Source organism: Accipiter gentilis, chromosome 20 (genome assembly GCF_929443795.1).
Source record: "Accipiter gentilis chromosome 20, bAccGen1.1, whole genome shotgun sequence".
Lineage (NCBI taxonomy): Eukaryota > Metazoa > Chordata > Aves > Accipitriformes > Accipitridae > Astur > Astur gentilis.
The window spans coordinates 14,516,374-14,539,958 of NC_064899.1; the positions used below are offsets into that span (position 1 = coordinate 14,516,374).

The 23,585-nt window shown below is 51.8% G+C and overlaps 2 protein-coding genes across 3 annotated transcripts; both read right to left on the reverse strand.

Annotated features, from left to right (window-relative positions):
- Positions 1-283: 283 nt before the first annotated feature.
- LOC126048672 (tubulin beta-1 chain) lies at positions 284-18,404 on the reverse strand. Of its 2 annotated transcripts, none has more exons than XM_049823958.1 (5): positions 18,353-18,404; positions 2,884-2,963; positions 2,110-2,218; positions 1,728-1,838; positions 284-1,513 (listed from the first exon to the last, which is right to left on the reverse strand). In XM_049823958.1, the coding sequence occupies exons 2-5, from the start codon at positions 2,938-2,940 to the stop codon at positions 453-455; spliced, it is 1,338 nt and encodes a 445-aa protein (XP_049679915.1). In that variant the 5' UTR covers positions 2,941-2,963; positions 18,353-18,404; the 3' UTR covers positions 284-452. The 2 variants fall into 2 exon arrangements, with proteins under 2 accessions (XP_049679915.1, XP_049679916.1); XM_049823959.1 differs by having other exon boundaries at positions 2,884-2,952; positions 18,336-18,367.
- On the reverse strand, positions 15,741-18,405 carry LOC126048671 (tubulin beta-2 chain). Its single transcript, XM_049823957.1, has 4 exons — positions 18,280-18,405; positions 17,637-17,745; positions 17,252-17,362; positions 15,741-17,036 (listed from the first exon to the last, which is right to left on the reverse strand). The coding sequence occupies exons 1-4, from the start codon at positions 18,334-18,336 to the stop codon at positions 15,976-15,978; spliced, it is 1,338 nt and encodes a 445-aa protein (XP_049679914.1). The 5' UTR covers positions 18,337-18,405; the 3' UTR covers positions 15,741-15,975.
- Between the last annotated feature and the right edge of the window lie 5,180 nt (positions 18,406-23,585).

A 23,585-nucleotide genomic window follows, 5' to 3' on the forward strand; every position in this document is an offset into this window, starting at 1 on the left:
ATGAATTTCAGTTGGCTGTCCATTTTCATTCAATTTACAGGTAGGTTTGCATTCTGCAAGAAAAAACATGAAAGATATGCATGAGAAGCATACATTTTGAGAATATGTAAGCCTCAGTGGATCAGAGCGCAACCACTGCGCTGCAAGATTTCTGACATGTCCTTAAACTTACTTCTTGCCACATAAGCCAAATAGCTGTTCTTTGTCCAAGAGAGGTATTAAGAAAGACAGAAAACATGATCTAGAATACATGCCTTTATGTGCTCTTAACATTAAAGGGAAAAACATTGTCATAACTGGGATTCAGAACTGTTACATTGAGAAATCTGTCAAAGTTACAAGTGCTGAGAGGGTAACTGGGTACACAGTTTCAAGAGAACATGCTTCACCACCACTATCAGAAGTCATTCAGTACACATGCCTTTACAGAAGTTCCTTTGATACCAGGGGACTTAAGCCTCATCCTCCTCTCCTTCCTCTTCAAATTCCCCCTGCTCATCAGCAGTGGCATCCTGGTATTGCTGGTATTCGGAGACCAGGTCATTCATGTTGCTCTCGGCCTCCGTGAACTCCATTTCATCCATGCCCTCGCCGGTGTACCAGTGCAAGAAAGCCTTGCGCCGGAACATGGCCGTGAACTGCTCCGAGATCCTCTTGAAGAGCTCCTGAATAGCCGTGCTGTTGCCGATGAAGGTGGCGGACATCTTGAGGCCGCGCGGGGGGATGTCGCAGACGGCCGTCTTCACGTTGTTGGGGATCCACTCCACAAAGTAGCTGCTGTTCTTGTTCTGCACGTTGAGCATCTGCTCATCCACCTCCTTCATGGACATGCGGCCCCGGAAGATGGCGGCCACCGTCAGGTAGCGACCGTGGCGGGGGTCGCAGGCGGCCATCATGTTCTTGGAGTCGAACATCTGCTGCGTCAGCTCGGGCACCGTCAGGGCTCGGTACTGCTGGCTGCCGCGGCTGGTGAGAGGGGCGAAGCCCGGCATGAAGAAGTGCAGCCGGGGGAAAGGCACCATGTTGACCGCCAGCTTGCGCAGGTCGGCGTTCAGCTGGCCGGGGAAGCGAAGGCAGGTGGTCACGCCGCTCATGGTGGCCGACACCAGGTGGTTGAGGTCCCCGTACGTGGGAGTGGTCAGCTTCAGGGTGCGGAAGCAAATGTCATACAGGGCCTCGTTGTCAATGCAGTAGGTCTCGTCCGTGTTCTCCACCAGCTGGTGCACAGAGAGGGTGGCGTTGTAGGGCTCCACCACCGTGTCCGACACCTTGGGGGAGGGCATGACGCTGAAGGTGTTCATGATGCGGTCGGGGTACTCCTCCCGGATCTTGCTGATGAGGAGGGTGCCCATCCCAGAGCCCGTGCCGCCGCCCAGCGAGTGGGTCAACTGGAAGCCCTGGAGGCAGTCGCAGCTCTCCGACTCCTTCCTCACCACGTCCAGGACGGAGTCCACCAGCTCAGCGCCTTCCGTGTAGTGCCCCTTGGCCCAGTTGTTGCCAGCCCCGCTCTGACCTGCAGGGCAGACCAGAAGCAAGGTGCCGCGTTAGCGCCCTTGGGAGGAACAGAGACGCCTCTTCTCCTGCCCCGCGGGCTTCCCCCCTCACTTCCACCCCCGGCGGGGCTCTCGGGATTCAGGACCCCCCCAGGGTCCCTCGCCTGCTCGCTCCGAGCCTTGTCCGTGTGGGGAGCTCCCACTCCGGGACTCCTCCATCCCACGCTCACTCACCAAAGACAAAGTTGTCGGGCCGGAAGATCTGTCCAAAGGGGCCGGAGCGCACGGAGTCCATCGTGCCGGGCTCCAGGTCCACCAGGATGGCGCGGGGGACATACTTGTTACCTGTGGGAGGAACCAGCACCAGCGTCACAGCCCCGCAGCTGGCAGCCAGCGTCACAAGAGCCCTGCCATGCTCCCTTCCGCCTCCCCGCATTTCCCTGGAGAGACATGCTGTCTCGATCAAGACTACTGTGTTATCAGAGCCGTTCTGAGAACAAAGCTCTTAGGAGTCACTTGCAGATGACAGCTCTTGTTCAGGGATTTTTCCAGCCTCAATGAGCTGGCATGTCTGCCCCATTTATTTAAGGACATCTGAGGAAACAGACACACTTACCAGCAGCTTCATTGTAGTAGACGTTGATCCTCTCCAGCTGCAGGTCGCTGTCCCCATGGTAGCTGCCAGTGGGATCAATGCCATGCTCATCACTGATGACCTCCCAGAACTAGAAGAAATTATTGGAAAACAGCAATTATTAACCACAGCTGTCCAGTGCCAATCACAGACACCAGTGCAGTCGCTGCATGCCATGTCCCTGACCACTCCCTTGCATGGCAGAGCAGCTGCCCGGGAGGAAGGTGAGTCAGTGCAGAGAGGCTTCCCTGGCCACAGCAGCTGAATTAGCAGAGGGCAGACAGGCAGCTGGAGCACCGCAATGAGAGTAAATTATTTTATAGCTTGTATCCAAAGGATGACCATCCCCGGGCATCTCAGTTTGGTCTTCTCCCATTGTCTAGCAGGTGTTTAAGACGCCCCCCAGCCACTAGAAAAAGACGGCAGCTCCTGCAGCACCCCCGGGGGAGGGGGTTACCCGTGGCACTGAAACACCTCGCGTTCCTTCCCTCGGGAGCCGCCACCGTGGCTGCAGAGGGGCGAGGCGGCGGGGGGGTGGCAGGGCAGGGACGGGCGGGAGCCCGGGCACATCCCCGCCAGCGCCCAGCCCCGCGGCAGCTCGGAGAGGCAGGGGGCACGGCAGCAGGAGCCGCCATGCCTTAGCAAGCCCCGGGCCGCTTTTCATTTCGGGACGGAGCTACGTGCTACCCGCGGGGTGTCACCCCGGGGCGCCGCACCGGGAATCGCCCCCCACCTCCTCCCCGCGCCGGCCCGTACCTTGGCGCCGATCTGGTTGCCGCACTGCCCGGCCTGGATGTGCACGATCTCACGCATGGTGCCGGTGTCCGACGCTGCTCCTACTGCCGCTGCCGCCGCCGCCTTCTCCTGCCGCTCCCGCACTCACCGCTGCGGCGGCCGCGCCCCGCGCCGCCCCTTAAATCGGGCGCCCCGCCCCGCCCCGCCGGTGACGTCATGCGGGGCCGTCGCGGAGCCAATGAGCGCGCGGGGGCGTGGCGTGGCTGCGGCATTGTCTCCCGCAGCTGTGAAGGGGGCGGGGCCCGCGCCCCGGTCCGGGTCCGGGTCCGGATCCGGCGGGCGGGTGTGGCAGGGTCCGGGCCCGGGTCCGGCGGTCGGCAGGGTGCGGGTGCGGCCCCTCCGCGGTCGGAAGGCGGCTGGCCGGAGATGCTGGAGGAACCTGGCCTTCAGCCAGCGGGAGAAAGGCCGGAATCGGACAAGGCGTGGTGCGTTTTGGGCTAAAAAAGTGGAGAAAAAAAAAAAAAAACACCACAAAACCCAAAACAACCCGCCCTAACTCCTCTTTGCATACCTGTTGGAGCTCGTCCACTTACTTTCTTGGCCTCTGCTGCAGCGCAGCATGCACTGCTGTCCGTATTTTATTAGCACCCTTAACCCTGTATTTCTAGCTCAGGCCTGCTTAATCGTGCTTTGATAGAAGCACAAGAATCATCTTTCCATAGCTCAGGCACCTGAAACGAGCAGGGACTGGGTGGTGACGACAGAGCCCACAGCCACTTCCAAGCAGCGCAGCCCTGTTTCAATAGTGCTGCCAAACCTGTACATGCGGGGCTCTGATTTCAGGAACACAGAGGGCTGGCGCGAAACTACCCTGCTACTAAAGAATGGCTTTTTTCTGGGAGTGGTCCGGTGGTGATTGCAGTTTGAACAGCCATGGGAATAGGATAGCTTTTTTCTGTAAGTGAAGTTACATTCTGTCTTACCAGACACCTGCCATGCACCTCATTTTGGAAGATTTTGGATCCCGCTCCTAGCATCTCTGCTTGTTCCCTCATAGAAATAGACTGAGCTAAGTGCATGGCGGATGACTGAGGGAGGAGGGACAGTTTGGGAGCAACAGCGAGAACAGTATAGATGAACCAACTGAGATACACACCTGTATCTGTGTTGTTGCCATGGAGAATATCCCAAATAAGTTTCAGGAGTGTCTATAATGGATTGTGCAGAAACTATTGAACTTGACTATAAAACATGAATCAATTCACAACTCTAAATTTTTCAGTAGTGAAAGTAACTTTACCACACAGCTGGCCAACCTAGCAAGGACAGCTTTACACTAGGACCAGGGAAGGGAGACGACAACCCGCAATCAAATGAGGAAGCAGTGGAGAAGGTTGGCAAAGAGAATGTGAAACGACATACCTGGTATTCAGCAAAACAGAGCTGGAGGAGGTCCACCTCACGAACAATATGGCGGTGCTGAGGGCACAGCATGGCGGGGCAAGCTCTCGCACTTTTCCTGGGAATCAGCAGGCTTGGGTGCCTCTCTGAAGTGCCTCTGTGCTAACGCACACAGCATGGGCAAGAAACGTGATGAGTTAGTTAGAGCTCTGCGGTTGCAGGGCTGTGGTCTCACTGGGGTCACAGAGGCACGACTGGAGTGCTGCGACGGAGGGATGCAGGCTCTCTAGGAAGGACAGGCTGGGAAGGCGAGGAAGGGGAGTTGTCCTTTGTGCAGAGGGCAGCAGAAACGCACAGAGCTCTGCCTGGGGGGTGGGTAATGAGCTAGCTGGGATCTAAAGGGTCAGGATTAGTGGGCAAACCAAGGTGCGCTATGTTGTGGTGGGTATCTGCTAAACCCCTCCTGATCAGGAAGAGAAATAGGTAAGACCTTCAGACAACAGGTATCTGTCTGGAAGAATCCTATGGGAGATGGTCCTGGCGAGAAGAAGAGTCCGGGAGAGCTGGTTGACTTCCAGGGATCACCTCCTCCAGACTGGAGAACGCTCCATGCCAACAAGCAGGAAATCAAGCAAAGGCAGCAGGAGGCCTGTATGGATGAACACGGAGCTCCTGAGTAAACACAAATGTAAAAAGGAAGCATTCGGCTGGTAGAAGCAGGGTCAGGTGATCCAGGAGTGACACAGAGTCACTGTCCTCATGTGCAGGGTTAGGAAAGTCAAAGAATGTGAAGGACAGTGAGAATGACTTCTACAGGTCCACCTGCAGCAAAAGGAAGTCTAGGGAAATAAATGGACCCACTACTGAATATTGCAGGGGACATATTCAGTGAAAAAAGGACATGGAAAAAGCTGAGGTACCCAGTGTCTTCACCTTGTTTTTCACTATTAAGGTTTGCCCTTAGGAATCACAAGCTTTTGAGACCTGTTGGAAAGTCTGGAGCAATGAAAATTTACTCTTGGTAGAGGAAGACCAGTTCGGGAAACATTTAAATAAATTGAACAGGTAAAAGTCCCTGGATCTTGATGAGATGCACCCAAGTGCCAAGGGAGCTGGCAGATATCATTGCGAGCACACTCTTGATAATCTTTGAAAGGTCAAGCCAACCTGGGAGGTTCTCAAGGATGGGGAGGAAAAAAAGGGTGTCACTGCTAACTTCAAGAAGGGCAAGAAGGGGAGTCCGAGGAACTACAGGCCAGCCAGCTTCACCTTGATTCCTAGAAAGATGGTGAAATGAATTCTCCTGAAAACCATTTCCAAACATACTAAGGTCAGGAAGGTGACTGGGAGTAGTCGCCATGGATTTACGAAGGGGCAATCATGCCTGACCAACTTGATAGCCTCCTACAACAAAGTGACTGGCTTGGTAGATGAGGGAAGAGCAGTTATCATTGTTTATTTTTTGATTTTTGATTATTATTTTTGAACTGTCTCCTATCACATCCCCATAGGCAAACTGATGAGGTATTGCCTAGACAAATGGGCAGCAACATGGAGTGAAAACTGGTTGAACTGCCAGGACTTGAGATGAGCAATGCAAGTTCGGATGCCAGCCACTGGTAGTGTACCCCAGTGATTGATCCTGGGGCCAACACTGTTTAACTTCTTCATTAATGACTTATATGGCAAGAGAGTGCACCCTCAGCAAGTTTGCTGATGGTACAAAACTGTGAGGAGTGGCTGATACACCAGAGGGTCATGCTGCCATCCAGAGGGACCTCAACAGGCTGGAGAAATGGGCTGACAGGAGCCTCATGCAGTTCAACAAGGGGAAGTGCAAAGTCCTGTGTCTGGGGAGGAACAACCCCATGAACCAGTACATGCTGGGGGCCACCCAGATGGAAAGCAGCTTGGGAGAAAAGGACCTGGGCATCCTGGAGGACAAGTTGAACATGAGTCAGCTACGGGCCCTTGCAGCAAAGGTGTCCAATGGCATCCTGGGCTGTCCTAGGAAGATCTTTACCAGCAGGTCAAGGAAGGGGATAAGCCATGGTGAGATACATCTGGAGTTTTGCATCCAATTCTGGGCTCCCCAGTACGAGAGAGAGAAACATATTGGATTCAGTCCAATGACAGGCCACGAAGGTGGTTAAGGAACTGGAGCACCTGTCATAGGAGGAGAGGCTGAGAGCTGGGACTGATTGTCCTGGAGAAGGCTCAGGGGAATCTTATCAGTGTGTATAAATACTTGATGGGAAGGAACAAAGAAGATGGAGCCAGGCTTTTCTCCACAGTGCCCAGTGACAGGAGGAGAGGCAATGGGCACAAACCGAAATACAAGAAATTCCATCTAAATGTAAGAAAAACCTTATTTGCTCTGGCACAGGTTGCTCAGAGAGATTGTGGAGTCTCCGTTCTTGGAGATATTAAAAACCTGAGCGGACACAACCCTGACTAACGTGCTCTAGCTGACCCTCCCAGGTTGAGTAAAGGACTGGACTGGATGATTTCCAGAGGTCCTGGCCAACCTCAACAATTCTGTGATCGTGTGAAAGGGAGAGAAAGAAGTGGGAGGCTGCGTGTGACCAGCAACACCAGACTGATGGTTTATTCATCTCAGTGTCCCAGTGCACTATAACACTATATTGCAATTTTAACAGCTTCAAAACCAGCAGATTTTTCCAAAGGTGAGATAATAATTAATGTGGTAAATCATTACCACTATCAAGAAGAAAGGTAATTGGAGCCAGAATGAACAGAGTTGTTTACATATTACTCAGGTTAGCTGTGCTTAACACAATATAAATCAATGCGTTAATGACACAAGTTTCACTCAATTTTTTAATCCATGGTAGGAAATACTAGTGGCTAAAGAAGTACCGTATCTTTGCCCAGCATTTGGCTGCTGTGACCTTGGGAAAATACTGTGGCCATATTTTCAAAAGTGGCTCTCAGCTTGCTCCAGTGAATTGACTTGCTTATCAACTGTGGCTCTTTTTCTTGCCTAGTGCAGAAGCCTCAGCTGCTGTGAAATGTCACGAGCATGGACTGGCTCAAGCTTTGCAATGCGTATAATTACATGTGGTGTTATTACACGTGGCTTTTGCAATCCCAAAATATCCAGAATTGTGCTGGCACTGAGATCTTTTCACCAGATTCTCTTGAAGTTTGTGTTCTTTATAACCCAGCTGTTGTCAGTATTTTCCTTTGACACATTTCTGCAATACTTAATCACAGGCAGCCTTTGTTATTGCTCACACAACTCATGCACATTCATTTCTACTTGCTATAGGCATAACCCACCCTTTTGGGCAGCGGTAGACAGTTACATCTTCTCACTACTGGTGGAACTGCAACACAGCTGCATCTCTGTGGGATCCACACAAGCATTGAAGATCTTTCTAGGTGCCAAAGTATTCCTGGTAATCTACAAAGGACCAGCTTGAAGCATTCTAATTCCCCTCCTGAAGGCACCTGGACACTCCCTGAGATATCTTCTTCCCACGTGCACGCAGTGGTCTCCTCGGGCTTTAGAGTTATTCCACTAAGGATTCTGAGCTTTTATTAGGAAAGTAATTCTTAGATGCTATAGCGCCAGTCTCTTTGTAGATCCCCAGTGGTTTCTGGGGGGCATGTAGCTCCCCATTTTACAACTGAGTACCTAAAGTGAGGTACATGTTTATATGTGTAAGTTCCCTCATCTATAGCAATGCTGAATATCCATGAACACACAGTGAAGCAATTAGATGTTGATTACTTGAATGTCAATTCAGAATTCTCCATTTTGGCAAACACTTTAACAAATCTCAGCCAGTAATGCTATTTAAATAGATATGGGAGTTCCCTATTGTATTTTTTAACATAGGTCCATAAATTCTAAGCATTCAGAATTACAACTGAAAGTCAAAACTCTCCCATTCATACAAAAGCAGTGCATGTGCCCAGGAACACCCATGTGCCCCTCGGCAGCCGAAACTCTGCCGGCAGCACCACAGCCTGCTCCTGCCTGCATCAAACCCTACCTTCCCAGTTTCCAAGGCAACGGTGGAGCCTGGGCGATGGATGCACGAGGGAGGCAACAGGGATCCCACATTTTCATGTCTGTCCGTAATTTGCTGTTGTTCGAAAAAGAATCCCAAGTGTACAAATGTGAAAGCTGCTCAAGCACAAAAAGGTCTGCCTATGGCTTTATTCTCATTTATTTGTGCTGGGTGATGTCACGTATTGCTCAGGCATGTATATCGGAGGCCACATGACTTTTTAAATCTTTCTGTTGGTACTCAAATGAGTAGGCTCTGTTCATTACCTTATTGTTTGCCTTCTACCCGGTAACTACAATATTCCCACCTGATGAGGACTGTCTGAGGTCACCTTTGGAACCTGATGCTTAATCACTTGCAGCGTACATTGCGATAGAAGAATATTTCTACCAGCAAGAGGGTGGAATAATCGTGAAGGTATTTTTAATTCTAGTAATAAAATACTGAAAAGGAAAATCTATTTTTATTTCAAAATTACAACCCACTGCAGGCACTAGAAGCAATTAAATACTACAACGCTAAGCATGCTTTTATGAATGAGCAAAAGCAGTTTCCTTGTAGAGTCCTCTGTACTTGTGTTTATTGTACCTGGGGGTCTGTGTGTTTGGCCAAGAACAAAAGAGGAGAGAGGATAAGTGTGCGAGAGAATATCACATTACAGAGCAATTTAGGGCACTGACAATTCTAAAATGACCCGTGTTCCTTTTGAGGAAAGAACTGTTTCTTCATGAACCTAATATTTCTTCCACACCCTATGGTTTCTCTTGTGATCTTAGATTATAACCTCCAAGAGTCAGGAATTTCTGTGAGTGCGGTTGTATAGGACACAGCAAAGAGAACCCCACTCATCTGGCTTCCAAAGCCACCGCAATAAACACGATCACATGTCACAAAATGACTCCAGAAAGGGAAAAATATGTTGATCGTCATCAGGCAGCGATTTACTGAGAAGAAAGGCAAAACAATGCAGCCTCTCATTATTTCCGCTTGGCACACCAGCTGTGATGGGTAGCAGCCAGATGGCTCCTGCCCCCATCCAGGCTGCACCTACCTTTCAAGATCACTCAGTAGAAGAATACGTCTGCTACCTCTACAGCCTGGGTCCTCCAGTCAAGATATGCCTAAGATTCCAGCATCAATATAAATGAAATGCTGATATCACGTTTTCCAGGGTAGCTTCTTTCCTGCACGTCATCGACAACAAGGCACAGATAGTGACTTTGATCTGCTAGTCACCATTCCTTTTGTTCCTTAGCCTCCTTGCTTTATCTTGCAATCTGATAGTTACTTGTAACTCAGACTGACACAGAGCAAACTCTAAACTTCCCCTTGTGATGTCTGCCAAGAGATGCAGTAGTTTGTGGTGGGATTCAATGTACATTGTTTAAAATTGCCAGGTTTCTCCGTGGGAGAGAGTTCAGGGTGCTGTCACACTAGGTGGTTGTATCGACCGAGCATCTTGCTCTGCTCTCTCCTGCTTCCAGCTGCCTGCCTTTTCCTCCTGCTTTGCACCAGTTCTCCCTCTGGCACACTCCCTGATCCCCACGCCCAGTTTGCTGTCCCTAACTGTGGAGTTTAGGGAGCGGAACTGACTGGGAGAGGGGTCAGACGTGCCCTGGAGCTGCCTAAAGGAAATAACACAAAGGTAACACCTGAAGCAGGGGAATAGAACCATTCTTTTTAGCACCTGGAAGATACTGAATCAGCCCAGCCCATGCAGCTACCCACTTCTGCAAGTGGCAGTTTTCTCGATGCCCGGGAAAGCTCTAATCCAAGCTTGCTCTTTCTCCCTGCCTGCTAGGGTGGAGCTGGAATCATAGCTGGAATTTCCAAAAAAAGAGTCATACAATTAATTTATTAATTACAAGACCAGCATTATGCTAGACTCAGAGAAGCAGACTGTAGGAAGTCAATGCTTGAATTTCATTTAATGTTTGTAAAGCTTGTTGTGAGACTATTTGAATTCTGCTTGAAAACCCCGTTTAATTATTCACTATGAAGGCAAGCAGTACCTTTCTATTACATTCAAGGAAAATGTGGAAACATTTTTCAGTGCAAAACAACAGAGAACTGTTTGCTGAACAAGCTACGCAACCTGTGCCAGGGTAGCCATTTCACCCTCTGGAGCAAGTGCTCTCACGTTCTGCTTAAGCTGGATTACCATTAACATTTCTGTTTGCAATGACAGAGGCATTCTTGCCAGAAAGAAAAGAAAATATGCCTTAAATTCACCAAGGAAGCCAAGTGAGAAAAATAATCTGACTATAAAAGGTGGCATATGAATAAATTGAGACCAGTTAGAAAATCTCTACCCTACAAGAATCAAACACTAATAAACAAGAATTTAACAAAGCTAACTCGATTTCCTCCCTTACGAATGGAATTCTGCCCGTAAGGGAAAAATGACTTTGAGTGGGGAGGAGGGAATGACCTACTCTTAAATTATTTCTTTTTTGCTTGGATACCGTGAATAGATATCCTTCTTATACACACACTTTAAAAGGACACAATTTTTCTTTCTGGCAGATTCACACATAAAATACTTGAAATAGTACCGATGCTAGGAGCAGGGAAACGGTTTGCTGCTTGTTAAACTGCTCAGGGAGAGGAAAGAGTTGTCTGTCACCTGCACCACGTCCTTTGCTGGCAGAATGGCTGGGGGGGACCAGGCTTTCATAGCTCCCCCCGATACCTTCCCTGTGTCTCGGATTCAAATACTCAGAGGGCTCCAGCTGGACAAGAGTCCAGAAGAGTCAGGGCCAAAAACTGTCTTTTTCCAAAATGCACCATGGCCTCAAGCACTTTCCTGTGACAAAATGCTTCCATTTTAAATTTTCATGTAGGCAAGCTAAAGATAACAACCATCTAAAATGGAAGTATCTGAGATCCAATAGTCTGCTCTTTCCCATCTTAATAAATAACAAACAGATCAGGACAGATGATTGCTGGAGTATCAAAAGGCAGGTGCTTAGCATGAATGAATTTTAGTTTGGAAGGGGGAAAATTCTCAAAAAATCTTTTTTTTTTTTTTTTTTTTTTTTGTAACATACAAGATCAGCTTATAACACTTATTTATAAAGGTTTATCTTGAATTGAAGAAAGGGGGAAAAAATAACCTTAGTTGGATTGCCTCAAGCACATATAACATCAAAAGAGTCACGAGCTTTGTTCTGTGGAAATGTAGAAGCAGCTGAAAAATACACGGGAAGATTGAGAAGGGGATTATTTGTAAATGAGAAAACAGGGCCTCCCCTGCAATGAACAGGTTCAGGGGAACGGCATTACCTATAGCTCTGACACAGGCTACTACATCTGAACGGTCCCTAAAAGTATACGTTCACTATGCTTTAATGGAATGGAAATGTAAAATAACATCCTTTGGGAGAAAGGGTGTGTACCAAATACAGGGGGTAGCCGCGTGATTTCTGCAGAGAGGTTTTTATCTCCTCATAGCTTTAGCAAACAAAAATATTAGACCTCATTAAACAGAAAGCAATAACTGAAGCGCTTCCCCCTGCAAAGCACAATTTAATAGTGCTTCTTAAAAAAAAAAAGTAGAAACACAATGAGGTGTGGGATTGGTTTCGTTTGTTTTTTGTTTTGTTGGGTTTTTTTTTGAAAAGTGATTTCAATGGAACAACCATGAAACTTGCCCCACTCAAAGCCACTACCAGGGTTCATCCTGATTTTACACATAACTGCTATGGAGCTTACAGGAAGGGGCAAAGGACAAAGGAAGCGAGGGGGGGGACCCTTTCTGGTGCAGAGAGTATTGCTAGATGCCCCAGCTCTTCCTGGTGAGGTAAGAAAACTTGTCCCTCCTGCACCAGAGCTGTGGTTTGCAGTAGTGCATTGCAGCACTGTCCAGTAAGGACTCTGTCAGTCCATCACGGTTTCTTTAAGCACATAATATTTGCACAGATACCTAGAAGGACTTACTAGCACAATACTCTTTTGAAGTATGTAGCATGTGATAATATCCATGAGCAGATTTCCCTGCAGAGAAGATTAGGGTTTTGCCCCATGTTGCAGAGAATTGGCTGGAGAAGAGACCAAAGATCTGGATTCCCTTCTTTCTTCAGGTTATAAATCCTATTGCTACTTTGGTTTACTGTGTTCTTTACCTCATACCTTCTGCAAAGATACACCTCACGTTTGATTCTTATATTATCACATCACTGGGACCATTGTATATTCAATGCAACCCAATTTCTGATGTATATGGGCACCTCACATATGTTGGGAAGAGGAGAATTGTTATTGCTCTCACTTGACAGACTGGAAAACATCTGTTGGTAAACAGCTGTAGGCCTATGTTCTCAACAGATACTTAAGTGTTTTGAAGAACCAGACCACAGATTGGACTATCCTCCCACAACACTTGGTACAATGGCTTAGACTGAGGTCAGAGAACTAAACAGGGAAGGGAAATTAGGAGAGATGGCATCTCAGTGCTACCACACCTCATTCCATTTCTATTTAAATTAAACCTACATAGTACCTAGCTGCTTTTACAGCCTTATTTGGCTTTACCATCTTACAGCTACCAGCAGACAAACATTGAGTTGCTTGCGTTGGTCAAGACATTCTGCTAATGTGCTTAAAAATGCCACACATTCAATAAATGGAACAAAAAAAGGAGATTGTTCCCTTCCCCAACACCATCAGCTCTAACTATTAACAGAGGAGAATGCTTCCCTGCAGGCCACCACTGACATATTGAAACAAAAATACATTGCTTGGTATTATTAACTTCTATCTCCACACAAATGAGGCATTGTAAGCGGCTTAAGCTGCACATCACTAAGTCTGTACTATCTATCCTCATTTCTTCCAGACAGGATGCCTCATGCAAGACCTTTAGCCTTAGAGGTATCGTTCATCACATGGACAAATACAAATCAATACCCAACAGAGGTTAAGGCAGTCAGATTACCTAATCTGAAATCCTTTCAGTTGTTCTGCTTTATTTGTGAAATAGAAGTGCAACCGTGACCATTTGCAAAGACATCTGTTTGTTGTTTGCTACGCAGCAGTCAGTCTCCAGGTTTTTATAGACAATGGTCCCCTGGATGATCGATACAGCTAAAGCTCAAAGATCCAACAGAAAAAAAGGGTACTGCAGCCCCCAGGCTCCATACAAGACTCATCCTCCCTTATAGTTGACTTACGGTTCCTACCAAGGAGTTTTGAACCTCCCCTCTAAGTCTTCCAGTACACCCTTTTCCTGTATTTCTCTCAACTCCTACTGAAATGGTGGTTTGATTATTTTTTTTTTAATGATTATGACTGGCAAATAAGCTGTGTAGGATTTATGAAAGGACATGTTTCTGCCTAGAGTATCTCTATTTAAGGTTTCTCTTCCTCTAGAAAAAACAGAATACAAACAACAGCAAGCAATGTAGGATGGTGTCCTACTTTGTAGTAAGGGAGCTGTAGTGAAATGTGTCACTTGGGTAGCTATATTTAAGGGTTAGCTAGAGACAGAGTGTAATTACACTAAGAATTAGAAGCTAGACATGCTGAACACTAGTGAAACCTGCTACAGTTCCATGGCAAAAAGAAGATCTTTACTACCAAAGAAAGACCAGGTTCTCATCTTTTAGGTAAACTTTGTTTAAATTCTTTTGCTGGCTTCCCCGTCTCAGCTTTACAAACAAAGCTATATGATAAACAGTTTCAAGTGCAACCCAGCTAGGTAATTTCAAGGGAAGGTTACTGTGACAACCAGATAAGCTGTTATTTCCCCAAAGGGCCTGGGGCAGCATGTATTAACTCAAGTTACTAAAACAACCTCAATTTGTTTAATGCTTAATCCTAGAACTGCTCAAGTGCAAAGAAACACAAGTACTATTGTGGGTATATATGGTTGTATTTGTTTACTGGCAGTTCAGGCAGTTTAAGTGCTTCTCGCTCCTCTTCACAGGGTGTACACCAGAAATGAAGCATATAGATGAGAGAAAAGCTTTAGCAAGTGCCTGTTGTCCTGCATACCAGGTTAATAGGCCCATCAGCAGAGGAACAGGGTACACTCAGAGCAGTGTCTGCAGGCAGTGGAGTCAATTAACAAGGCCAAAACAGGCAAGATATTACTTATGCACAGCAGCAACTTTTTAAGTCCTTATTCCAGTAATGCCTTGCAAGCATTTCAGTAAAGGATCACAAAAGAGGTTGCACACATGTGGATACCAGCTCTTTCAGAGTAGTAAGGACCTCAGTAAGTGTAGCATTGGTAGCAGTTCTCACAGCAACACTTTTTTTAGTACAGGAACACTCCCCTAAGTGGTGTTTAGGTGAACTAAGGACTAAGCTTACATATTGGGTAACTGCTATACTCCATGGGGGATTTTACTCATTTTGTAGGAGTAAAAGTCTCATAGACCCTATAACTACTGACGACTGCATTGTAGACTCACTTGGGGTTCTTGCATCCTTTAAGTGTATGGCAACATAAATATCGCCCCCCCCCCCCCCCCCCATCACTGTAAGGAAACCACGCTTACCTTTGCGCAGATGCACAACAGGGTGCTGCTGCACTGCTCTCACCTGCCTGGGTAGAGGGTCCATTTCTTGCTGCAGGGACCAAGAGCATCAAACAGCAGCCCTGTAAGCACATAACTTGGAGGCAGGAGGCAGCTATTGTCAGAGTATCTATAGGCGACTGCTCCAAGATTGTATGTGTGCTCTGGGCAGCCTTTTGAGCCATGTTATCTAGAAATCTACCCATCACCTCTTCTCTCCTAAAGGGAATTGCTTGCCCTGAAGAGTCAATCCCTTTACAGTTAAGGGCAGCTTAGTAGCTATTTTTCGGAAACACTCAATAATGTTACACCTGAAGAGAAAGTTCAGCTTTTTAATCAGCTTCAAGTTGTCTGCTAGTACAGACCCATGCTTCTCAACATGGACTTTTTATATTTAGAGAGAAGGGTTGGGGGAAGATAAGACAGCTCAGGATCAAGTCAAATCACAGGCAGCCACCCATCTGCATGTAAGATATGCCCTGGAAGAAGTAAGAGCTGCTGAATGGCAGTGGGTAAGCCTGCAGCTATGCTGTCAAATCAGTTTTGACATCTTGTAATGTGGAATTCAAAACCTTCTCACTGACCTCACTACTACGTATGTCCATAAATAGGAGTTGCAGGATTCTCAAGTGCAGTGTCTTGTTTCTATTAGCTGAGGCAGCTTTCTCCCCAACAATAGATTAGCCATTGGACACAAGAGTGTCTAACAGTGAACCCCCAGTTTCCATAAATTAGCTACCATCTGAAGCTGAGCAACTGCAGTTTCCTCATACTGCTAAATTCACTGCCTGAGAAATCTTGTTTTATTGAGTTTACCTTTTCATTGAGATTAAGGATTAAACTGAGAAGTGAAGCTACAGAAAACTACACAAGAGTTATTTTCATAATCTAGACAGAAATAAGGCAGAGGAGACAGTTTAGGACACAAAAAAAGCCTTTATGTTTGAGAAGTTAACCATTTCAACAGAAGACTCTGAAGTATTTTTGCAACTACTGTTACATTGGACAGTCAAGGATACAAAACTGCTGACAGAAGCAACAGTGGAGAGCACCAAATTAAAAAATGCATGCTTCAGCACAACTGCACAGATTCCTCCTCTCAATGAACACTTGCCTGCTCAGACTATACTTAACTCCTACCCATTTCAACTTTACGCCTCATCCTCCTCTCCTTCCTCTTCAAATTCCCCCTGCTCATCAGCAGTGGCATCCTGGTATTGCTGGTATTCGGAGACCAGGTCATTCATGTTGCTCTCGGCCTCCGTGAACTCCATTTCATCCATGCCCTCGCCGGTGTACCAGTGCAAGAAAGCCTTGCGCCGGAACATGGCCGTGAACTGCTCCGAGATCCTCTTGAAGAGCTCCTGAATAGCCGTGCTGTTGCCGATGAAGGTGGCGGACATCTTGAGGCCGCGCGGGGGGATGTCGCAGACGGCCGTCTTCACGTTGTTGGGGATCCACTCCACAAAGTAGCTGCTGTTCTTGTTCTGCACGTTGAGCATCTGCTCGTCCACCTCCTTCATGGACATGCGGCCCCGGAAGATGGCGGCCACCGTCAGGTAGCGACCGTGGCGGGGGTCGCAGGCGGCCATCATGTTCTTGGAGTCGAACATCTGCTGCGTCAGCTCGGGCACCGTCAGGGCTCGGTACTGCTGGCTGCCGCGGCTGGTGAGAGGGGCGAAGCCCGGCATGAAGAAGTGCAGCCGGGGGAAAGGCACCATGTTGACCGCCAGCTTGCGCAGGTCGGCGTTCAGCTGGCCGGGGAAGCGAAGGCAGGTGGTCACGCCGCTCATGGTGGCCGACACCAGGTGGTTGAGGTCCCCGTACGTGGGAGTGGTCAGCTTCAGGGTGCGGAAGCAAATGTCATACAGGGCCTCGTTGTCAATGCAGTAGGTCTCGTCCGTGTTCTCCACCAGCTGGTGCACAGAGAGGGTGGCGTTGTAGGGCTCCACCACCGTGTCCGACACCTTGGGGGAGGGCATGACGCTGAAGGTGTTCATGATGCGGTCGGGGTACTCCTCCCGGATCTTGCTGATGAGGAGGGTGCCCATCCCAGAGCCCGTGCCGCCGCCCAGCGAGTGGGTCAACTGGAAGCCCTGGAGGCAGTCGCAGCTCTCCGACTCCTTCCTCACCACGTCCAGGACGGAGTCCACCAGCTCAGCGCCTTCCGTGTAGTGCCCCTTGGCCCAGTTGTTGCCAGCCCCGCTCTGACCTGCAGGGCAGACCAGAAGCAAGGTGCCGCGTTAGCGCCCTTGGGAGGAACAGAGACGACGCCTCTTCTCCTGCCCCGCGGGCTTCCCCCCTCGCTTCCACCCCCGGCGGGGCTCCCGGGATTCAGGACCCCCAGGGTCCCTCGCCTGCTCGCTCCGAGCCTTGTCCGTGCGGGGAGCTCCCACTCCGGGACTCCTCCATCCCACGCTCACTCACCAAAGACAAAGTTGTCGGGCCGGAAGATCTGTCCAAAGGGGCCGGAGCGCACGGAGTCCATCGTGCCGGGCTCCAGGTCCACCAGGATGGCGCGGGGGACATACTTGTTACCTGTGGGAGGAACCAGCACCAGCGTCACAGGAGCCCTGCCGGGCTCCCTTCCGCCTCCCCACAGTTTGCTGCCCAGGACAAGGAGGGTGAGGGAGTCCGCAGGGAGGTAGCTGGGGATGGGAATCCAAAACCGCCATTTCAGCTGTGCCGGGACATCGCCCATGCGGGGAGGGCTGGGGCACAACTCCCACGGCAGGATGAGCTGGGGACACCCGTGGCAGCCCCCCCCTCCCCGCGGCCCCGGGCCGGGAAGCTCGTTACGGAGGGGCGTTACCGGTGGCTTCATTGTAGTAGACGTTGATCCTCTCCAGCTGCAGGTCGCTGTCCCCGTGGTAGCTGCCCGTGGGGTCGATGCCATGCTCGTCGCTGATGACCTCCCAGAACTGCGGGGACCGGGGGAGGGACGGACAGACGGACGGGGGGGGGGGGGGAGGGGGGGTCAGCGCCGCCACGCCCCGCCCGCGCCCCCTGGCCAAAGCCCCGCGACGTGGCGCGCGGGGATTCGCCGCGCGTGGGGGCGGCCCCCGCCAGACGCGGCCGCTACCGCACCCCTCACCGCCCCCCCCTACCCCCCCCCCCCGCCACCGACGGGAGGGGTGTGGCACCGGCTCGGCGCCCCCTTCCCCCGCCCGCCCGCGACCCCTGCAGCCGGCGGGGTGGGGGGCGGAGGGACGGCAGGGCTGCCCTCCCCACCCCCACCCGCCGAGGGCGCGCCGCAAAAGCCCCCCGCGTTCCCCTCGCGGAGCGACAGCCGGGAGCCGCCCCGCGCAGACCCTCCGGCGGCGGCGGCGGGGCGAGCCCGTCGGCGCTCCGCAGCGGGAAGGAGGGTCTTGCCGGCACCGTTTTCCCCGGGACACGCGGAGCCCGGCGGAGTGGGCACCGCCCCGGGCTAGACGACCAGGGGCGCCGGCCCGTACCTTGGCGCCGATCTGGTTGCCGCACTGCCCGGCCTGGATGTGCACGATCTCACGCATGGTGCCGGTGTCCGACGCTGCTCCTGCTGCCGCTGCCGCCGCCTTCTCCTGCCGCTCCCGCACTCGCCGCTGCGGCGGCCGCGCCCCGCGCCGCCCCTTAAATCGGGCGCCGCGCCCCGCCCCTCCGGTGACGTCATGCGGGGCCGTCGCGGAGCCAATGGGCGCGCGGGGGCGGGGCGTGGCTGCGGCATTGTCTCCCGCAGCGGGAGGCGGGGCGGGGCCCTGAAGGGCGGGGCCCTGGGAGGGGCGTGGCTCCCTAGGAGCGGCCGCGGCGCACCGGTGCCGCCACCGCCCGCCGCCGCCGCCGCCGCCCCGGTTCGCCGCTGACAGCGGGGACAAAGGCGCGGAGCCCGGCGGTGGGGCGGCCGTCCTGGGCCGGCCACGTGTGTGAAGCCGCCCCGCTGCCGGCGGCCGCCGTCCCTCCGCCCTCCCGCGGCCGCCGCAGCCTTTTGTTCCCCGAGACGCGCAGCTTGCCCTGCCGCAGCAGCGGGCGTTGCCGCGGGGGGCGGGGGGGGGGAAAGGGGGAGCCTGGCGGCTGTCCCCACCCTCCCGCCGGTGCCACCGTTCACACGGCACAGGCGGGACACTCCCGTCCCCCCGGGGGCACCTCGCCCCCACCGGCATCACCAAGCGCCGGTGACTGCCGCTCCCCTGCCTGCACAAGCCCGCCCCGGCGGTCAGGAGCCCCGCGCCCTGACCCGGTTCGTCTACCCCCGGCAGGACGCGGGTGGGTTTCCCCCCCCCAGTACGGGCTGTGCCGTGTAACCTCTCGTCTGCCCACCCTGCCCTATACCCAGCCGCCCCCCCCCCCCCCCCCAGCAATCCCTGCCCGCCGCTCCCCCGGGTGCCGAGCTGGGCTTTTCTTTCTCCGCCTAAAAAAGTCGGTTTTAGTTCCCGTAGCTGAGCCAGCAGCCGCTCTCCAGCCAAGCGACCGGCTCCCCGCTACCCCGCCGCCCCCCGCCCGGCTGCGGCCACCGGCGACCCTCAGCCAGACAATGAACAACGCTGGTGCTGCCGCACAGGGCCCGGGGGCTTCGGGGGGGGAGGGGGGGGGAGAGAGGGGAGGGTATTTTTGCAGCAACCGGGTCTTGCACACTCGCAGCACTTTGTCGCTTCGCTGCGGATTTACACATGCTGAGGGATGAAGAAAGGAAAGGGGTTGGAAAGGGCGGTGGGGGGGGAGCAAGGGAAGGGCTGAACATGTGCGCCCCGGAGATGCTTTCCCGCTGGGGAGGAGGAGGAGGAGGAGGAGGCCGGGGGGAGGAAGAGCACGGAAGGGCGGCACTCTCCGCGCCCGCTGCCCTTTGGTGCGGTCAGCGCGGCGTGTCGGTTCCGCGTGGGTACCGCCCGTTTCGGACCAGTTTGGTTCAGTGGGGGCGGCGGTGGGAGGGGGCGGCTGCCCCGAGGGGCTGCCCGGAGCCCCGGCGAGCGCAGGCGGGCTCCCCGCAGCCAGCGCCGGGCGGTACCCGCCAAACCCGGGTTTAGGGACCCGCTAGATGAAGGCGACAGCCGTCGTAGAGGTGCGGATCAAAGTTCGTCACCGTTTCCAACCCGTATTTCTTCACTACACTCTTTCCTTTGTTCTGTCCATGTGCCGATCCCCCTAATCTTTCTTACCCCGTTTATGCGGATCGATAACCCCGCCTATGGATCACTCTAGATCTGATTTTACGTTCTTCCAAGGCGATCTGCGAACAACCCGGTTTCCCCCGATTGATACGCCAAAGCATCCACACCTTTCTTTTGTTCGCCTTACGGGGAGAAGCACCCCAGCTCCAAAAGGGGATGCGAGAAAATACACTCTCAGGTTTGCCTCTTCAACAGTGATTTTGAGAAAAATAAATCTGATCACTTGCACTCCCTGTGTAAGCTGTTTTTACTGGTCTAAGCCAGGAGCAATTTAATTATTTGGTTGACTACACTTTGCAAGCAATGTGTAGCTTTAATTCCAAGCGAACATTTTTTTTGTGGCATGTTAACTGCATAATCAACATCCACATCTATAATTACTCGTTTAAAAATAACTTGCGGATTAACAACTCCAGTGGACCACTGACCGCTTCAGGTAACGATTCAAAGTGATGCCAGTCTTTCCCATGGCTGCGGTGGGTGTGCTCCTGAAAACACTGTCGCAGCAAAACTCGGTTACAGCAGAGCTGGTGCAAAATACAGGTACCGTGACTGCTCGCTACTATTATTTCCAAGTATTCTGCATACCGTGCACTGCATATTAGTAATTTACTAGAAGAATTATTGACATTTCAGCGCGAAAGGGAGTAGCTGATTTCACACATCCTCCATACCTATGTTAAGCTCATTCCTAACAGGTTGAGGCTTCAAAGGAAGCCATTTTAAAATCCAATTCAAGGAAAACAGATTAACACCGGAGGAAAGAAACCCAGCCCAACTGCTTTATCTTAAAATAAATTAATTCGCAGTTTTGAAGGGGGTGGGTGGTCAAGTATATCTTCCGTAGAGAACTTGTTGAGACTGGAAGGAAACAAAACCAACTCGAAATGTTTATTTCGACAATAAATAGCTGCATTACTGAGGGAAGAGGGAGGAAATCCAGGTCTAGCTTTTCTGCAGCCCCTAGACAAGCCCCTTTCGAGGCGAACAGCAGCCATTCGGATCGCTTCGGGAGACTTCGGACAAGGTCCAGCTTAATCCCAAGGTAAGCATTTGGAACGGAGAGTTTCCCAAAGGCTCGGCGTAGCTTATTGCGAATGACTTGCAGGGAAACGAACCGTTCAGCTGTTAGCAGCCGGTGCCCCTCTCTCCCCTCTCTGTATTTGCCTCACATCGATGTGTCTGTCAGCGCAGCCCCTGCCCAGCCCCGGGGCCGGCCCTGGCTGGATTCCTCCATCCCCAGTCTCCCCGGCAACCCCCCCACCCCCCCCCGGCAGAAACGAGCTGCACAAAAAAGAAAGGAACAAACAACAAAAAAAAAAGCCTGCAACGTTTTCACTCGCCCGGCTGATTTCCCAGGGTGTAAAAGCAGCGCGGCCGGAGAAGCAGAGAAATGCCGGCCCCCGGGGTTGTTACGCTGGGTGGAAGAGAGGAGGAATAACATGACCTCAGTCAAGAGTTTGGTGAAGGAAGCTCAGAGGAACCACCCGGTTTTACCCAAGGTGTCCTCTCCCCACTCGCTTTCGTGGTTCCCATCCTCCCAGCTACAAGGCTGGGTGTGATCGCTGTCAGAGCCTCCCTCTTCAGCTACTGAAGTGGTCGCTGATGAAAGTCCCAACGCCCTTGCAGGATGCAGAAGGCTGCAAAAGCCAGCTAACAAAAGCCCAAGGGAAGGACTCGGTCATTTTACTTTATAATAGGAAATGCGTGCATGCGTGTGATGTACTGCAGCACAGTTTGTGGGTCATTAGAAGGCTTTTCCTAAAGAGAAACTTGCTCTTTCTTTCCGAAAACATGCACCCATCCCACGGCTCAGCATCTCATTTCATGGGTCATATCCTTGTCTGAGGCTCCTCTCAGAAGGACGTGAATGATTTAAAGACCTTGCAGTTATGCCCAAACCCCCAGGAGCGGCACCTAAGCTTTACGTGTCTTGAGGGGTGGGATACTGCAGTATATAAAAATGAGAAAGAAGTCTGGACTCTCACAAGTCGAGGTCCTACGCCACAGACCAGGCTAGGCAGTAGATGACCTGCACCCAGGCTGGCTCATTAGGTCATTTAGGGCAAACCACCATTTTGCCCCTCAGAGTGCATCATTGTAACTTGGAGGAGGGCCAGGGAGGGGCAGGCTGGGAGGACCCTGGGTACATTTGGGAGGAATTCGGGGAGGGAACGTTTTGTGTCTATGCAAATAAAACTTTTGTTGGGGATCTCCATTTCTGTGTGTCTTTGTGGTTTAGCACACGGGTCGCTTGCAGGTTATGCCAGTGGCCGGACCCACCTCTGCCAGCTGGTGGGAAAGGACAAGCAGCAGGACGAGGCTGGTAGCCGCCGTGGCTGTGTGCTGTGACCCTCGGTAGCCTTGCCCCCAACAAAAGCCCTGGCTCTAACATGGCCTGGCTGCACAGCCTCAGCCCAGGCTCTCGAGAAAATTGCTAAGCTATGGGAAAGCCAGCAGCGCAGCACCACGCCCGATAAGAGAAGGTATAAATGCAGGCAGAGACAGGATTCTAGGAATACGATCGTCAGTAGCTCAAGGACAGAAGAGAACTAACACCGGCACGGAAAGCCGTGACATCCTAAAGGAAGAAAACAGGGAGGTGGCAGAAAACTGCAGCACGTCAACGCTGAGGAAGTGTTCGTGGGAGCAGCAAAGGCCAACCCTCCTCCCTCTGCCCACACCTGCCCGGCCAGCACGGCAGCGGCTGTCTGCCCATCGGCGTAAGGCTGAAACCCAGAGCTCATCAAAGCCAAGCTGTCTTCAGGCCACAGTACCCAGGGCTGATGGCAGCGTGTGCCCAATGAGACATGCCCGGAGTGGCCCAGGACTGGGCAGCGAGAGTGGCCACAGCATCAGTGGTGGCCCCATACTAGCCCAGCTGCTAGCTGGGCTCTGGTCACCCAACAAGCCCCGGTGGCTGAGGCCCGGGCCGTGGCCGTGCATGCCCCCATGCCCACCCGGGCAGCACCCCAGCGGAGCAGGGGCACCCTCCGGTGCTGCCACTGCTGCCCCATGGCCACCCCGGTGCTGCCCATCTCGGGGTGTCCCTGGCCTCAGCAGGGGTGAAGCCAGGGGCTGCCGGTGCAGCTGTTTGGGACTGCTACACCTCCTCCCCACAACCGGTTTCAACCAAATCACGGGATTATTTTTTTCTCTTTTACTGCTGCTATACACCACTGTTTCTATCAAATAGTTAAAAATATGTTGATGTTTCGGTTTTCCTGAGAGCACTTGCCTGCTCACCGGTTACTCGTTATTAGACAAGCTAAGGATTGCTCCCATGAAACAAAAGCTGGAGCAAGGCTGTCGGCCAGAACCCCGCTCGGCCCTCTCAGAAAGGAACCCCCCAGCCTCAGATTAAGGGCTCTCACTGCGGCACCTTGTCAGCAAAAATTTACAGCAGTAAGAAGTCCCAAAGGAGGCTCTGAGACACACTGGCACCCCGCAACACTGTTCACGTGCATAGCACCGTGGGTCGTGAACTCGGTGTCTGTCTGCCTACCCCCAAGCACATGCTGGATCTGTCACAGCATTATTTCTTGTTTCAGCTCATTCATACTAAGGCTTATGGGTACGCCTTTATATAAGCAAATAATAATAATTCAAGCATCTAATAA

What these genes read in the sequence shown, in the direction of transcription:
- LOC126048672 (XM_049823958.1), bottom strand. Translation starts at nt 2,940, where the DNA reads ATGCGTGAGATCGTGCACATCCAGGCCGGGCAGTGCGGCAACCAGATC. An exon ending in GCAACCAGATCGGCGCCAAG is followed by an intron (nt 2,219 to 2,883) that starts GTACGGGCCGGC and finishes AATTTCTTCTAG; the next exon opens with TTCTGGGAGGTCATCAGTGA. An exon ending in GCCCGACAACTTTGTCTTTG is followed by an intron (nt 1,514 to 1,727) that starts GTGAGTGAGCGT and finishes TCTGCCCTGCAG; the next exon opens with GTCAGAGCGGGGCTGGCAAC.
- LOC126048671 (XM_049823957.1), bottom strand. Translation starts at nt 18,336, where the DNA reads ATGCGTGAGATCGTGCACATCCAGGCCGGGCAGTGCGGCAACCAGATC. An exon ending in GCAACCAGATCGGCGCCAAG is followed by an intron (nt 17,746 to 18,279) that starts GTACGGGCCGGC and finishes CGGTCCCCGCAG; the next exon opens with TTCTGGGAGGTCATCAGCGA. An exon ending in GCCCGACAACTTTGTCTTTG is followed by an intron (nt 17,037 to 17,251) that starts GTGAGTGAGCGT and finishes TCTGCCCTGCAG; the next exon opens with GTCAGAGCGGGGCTGGCAAC.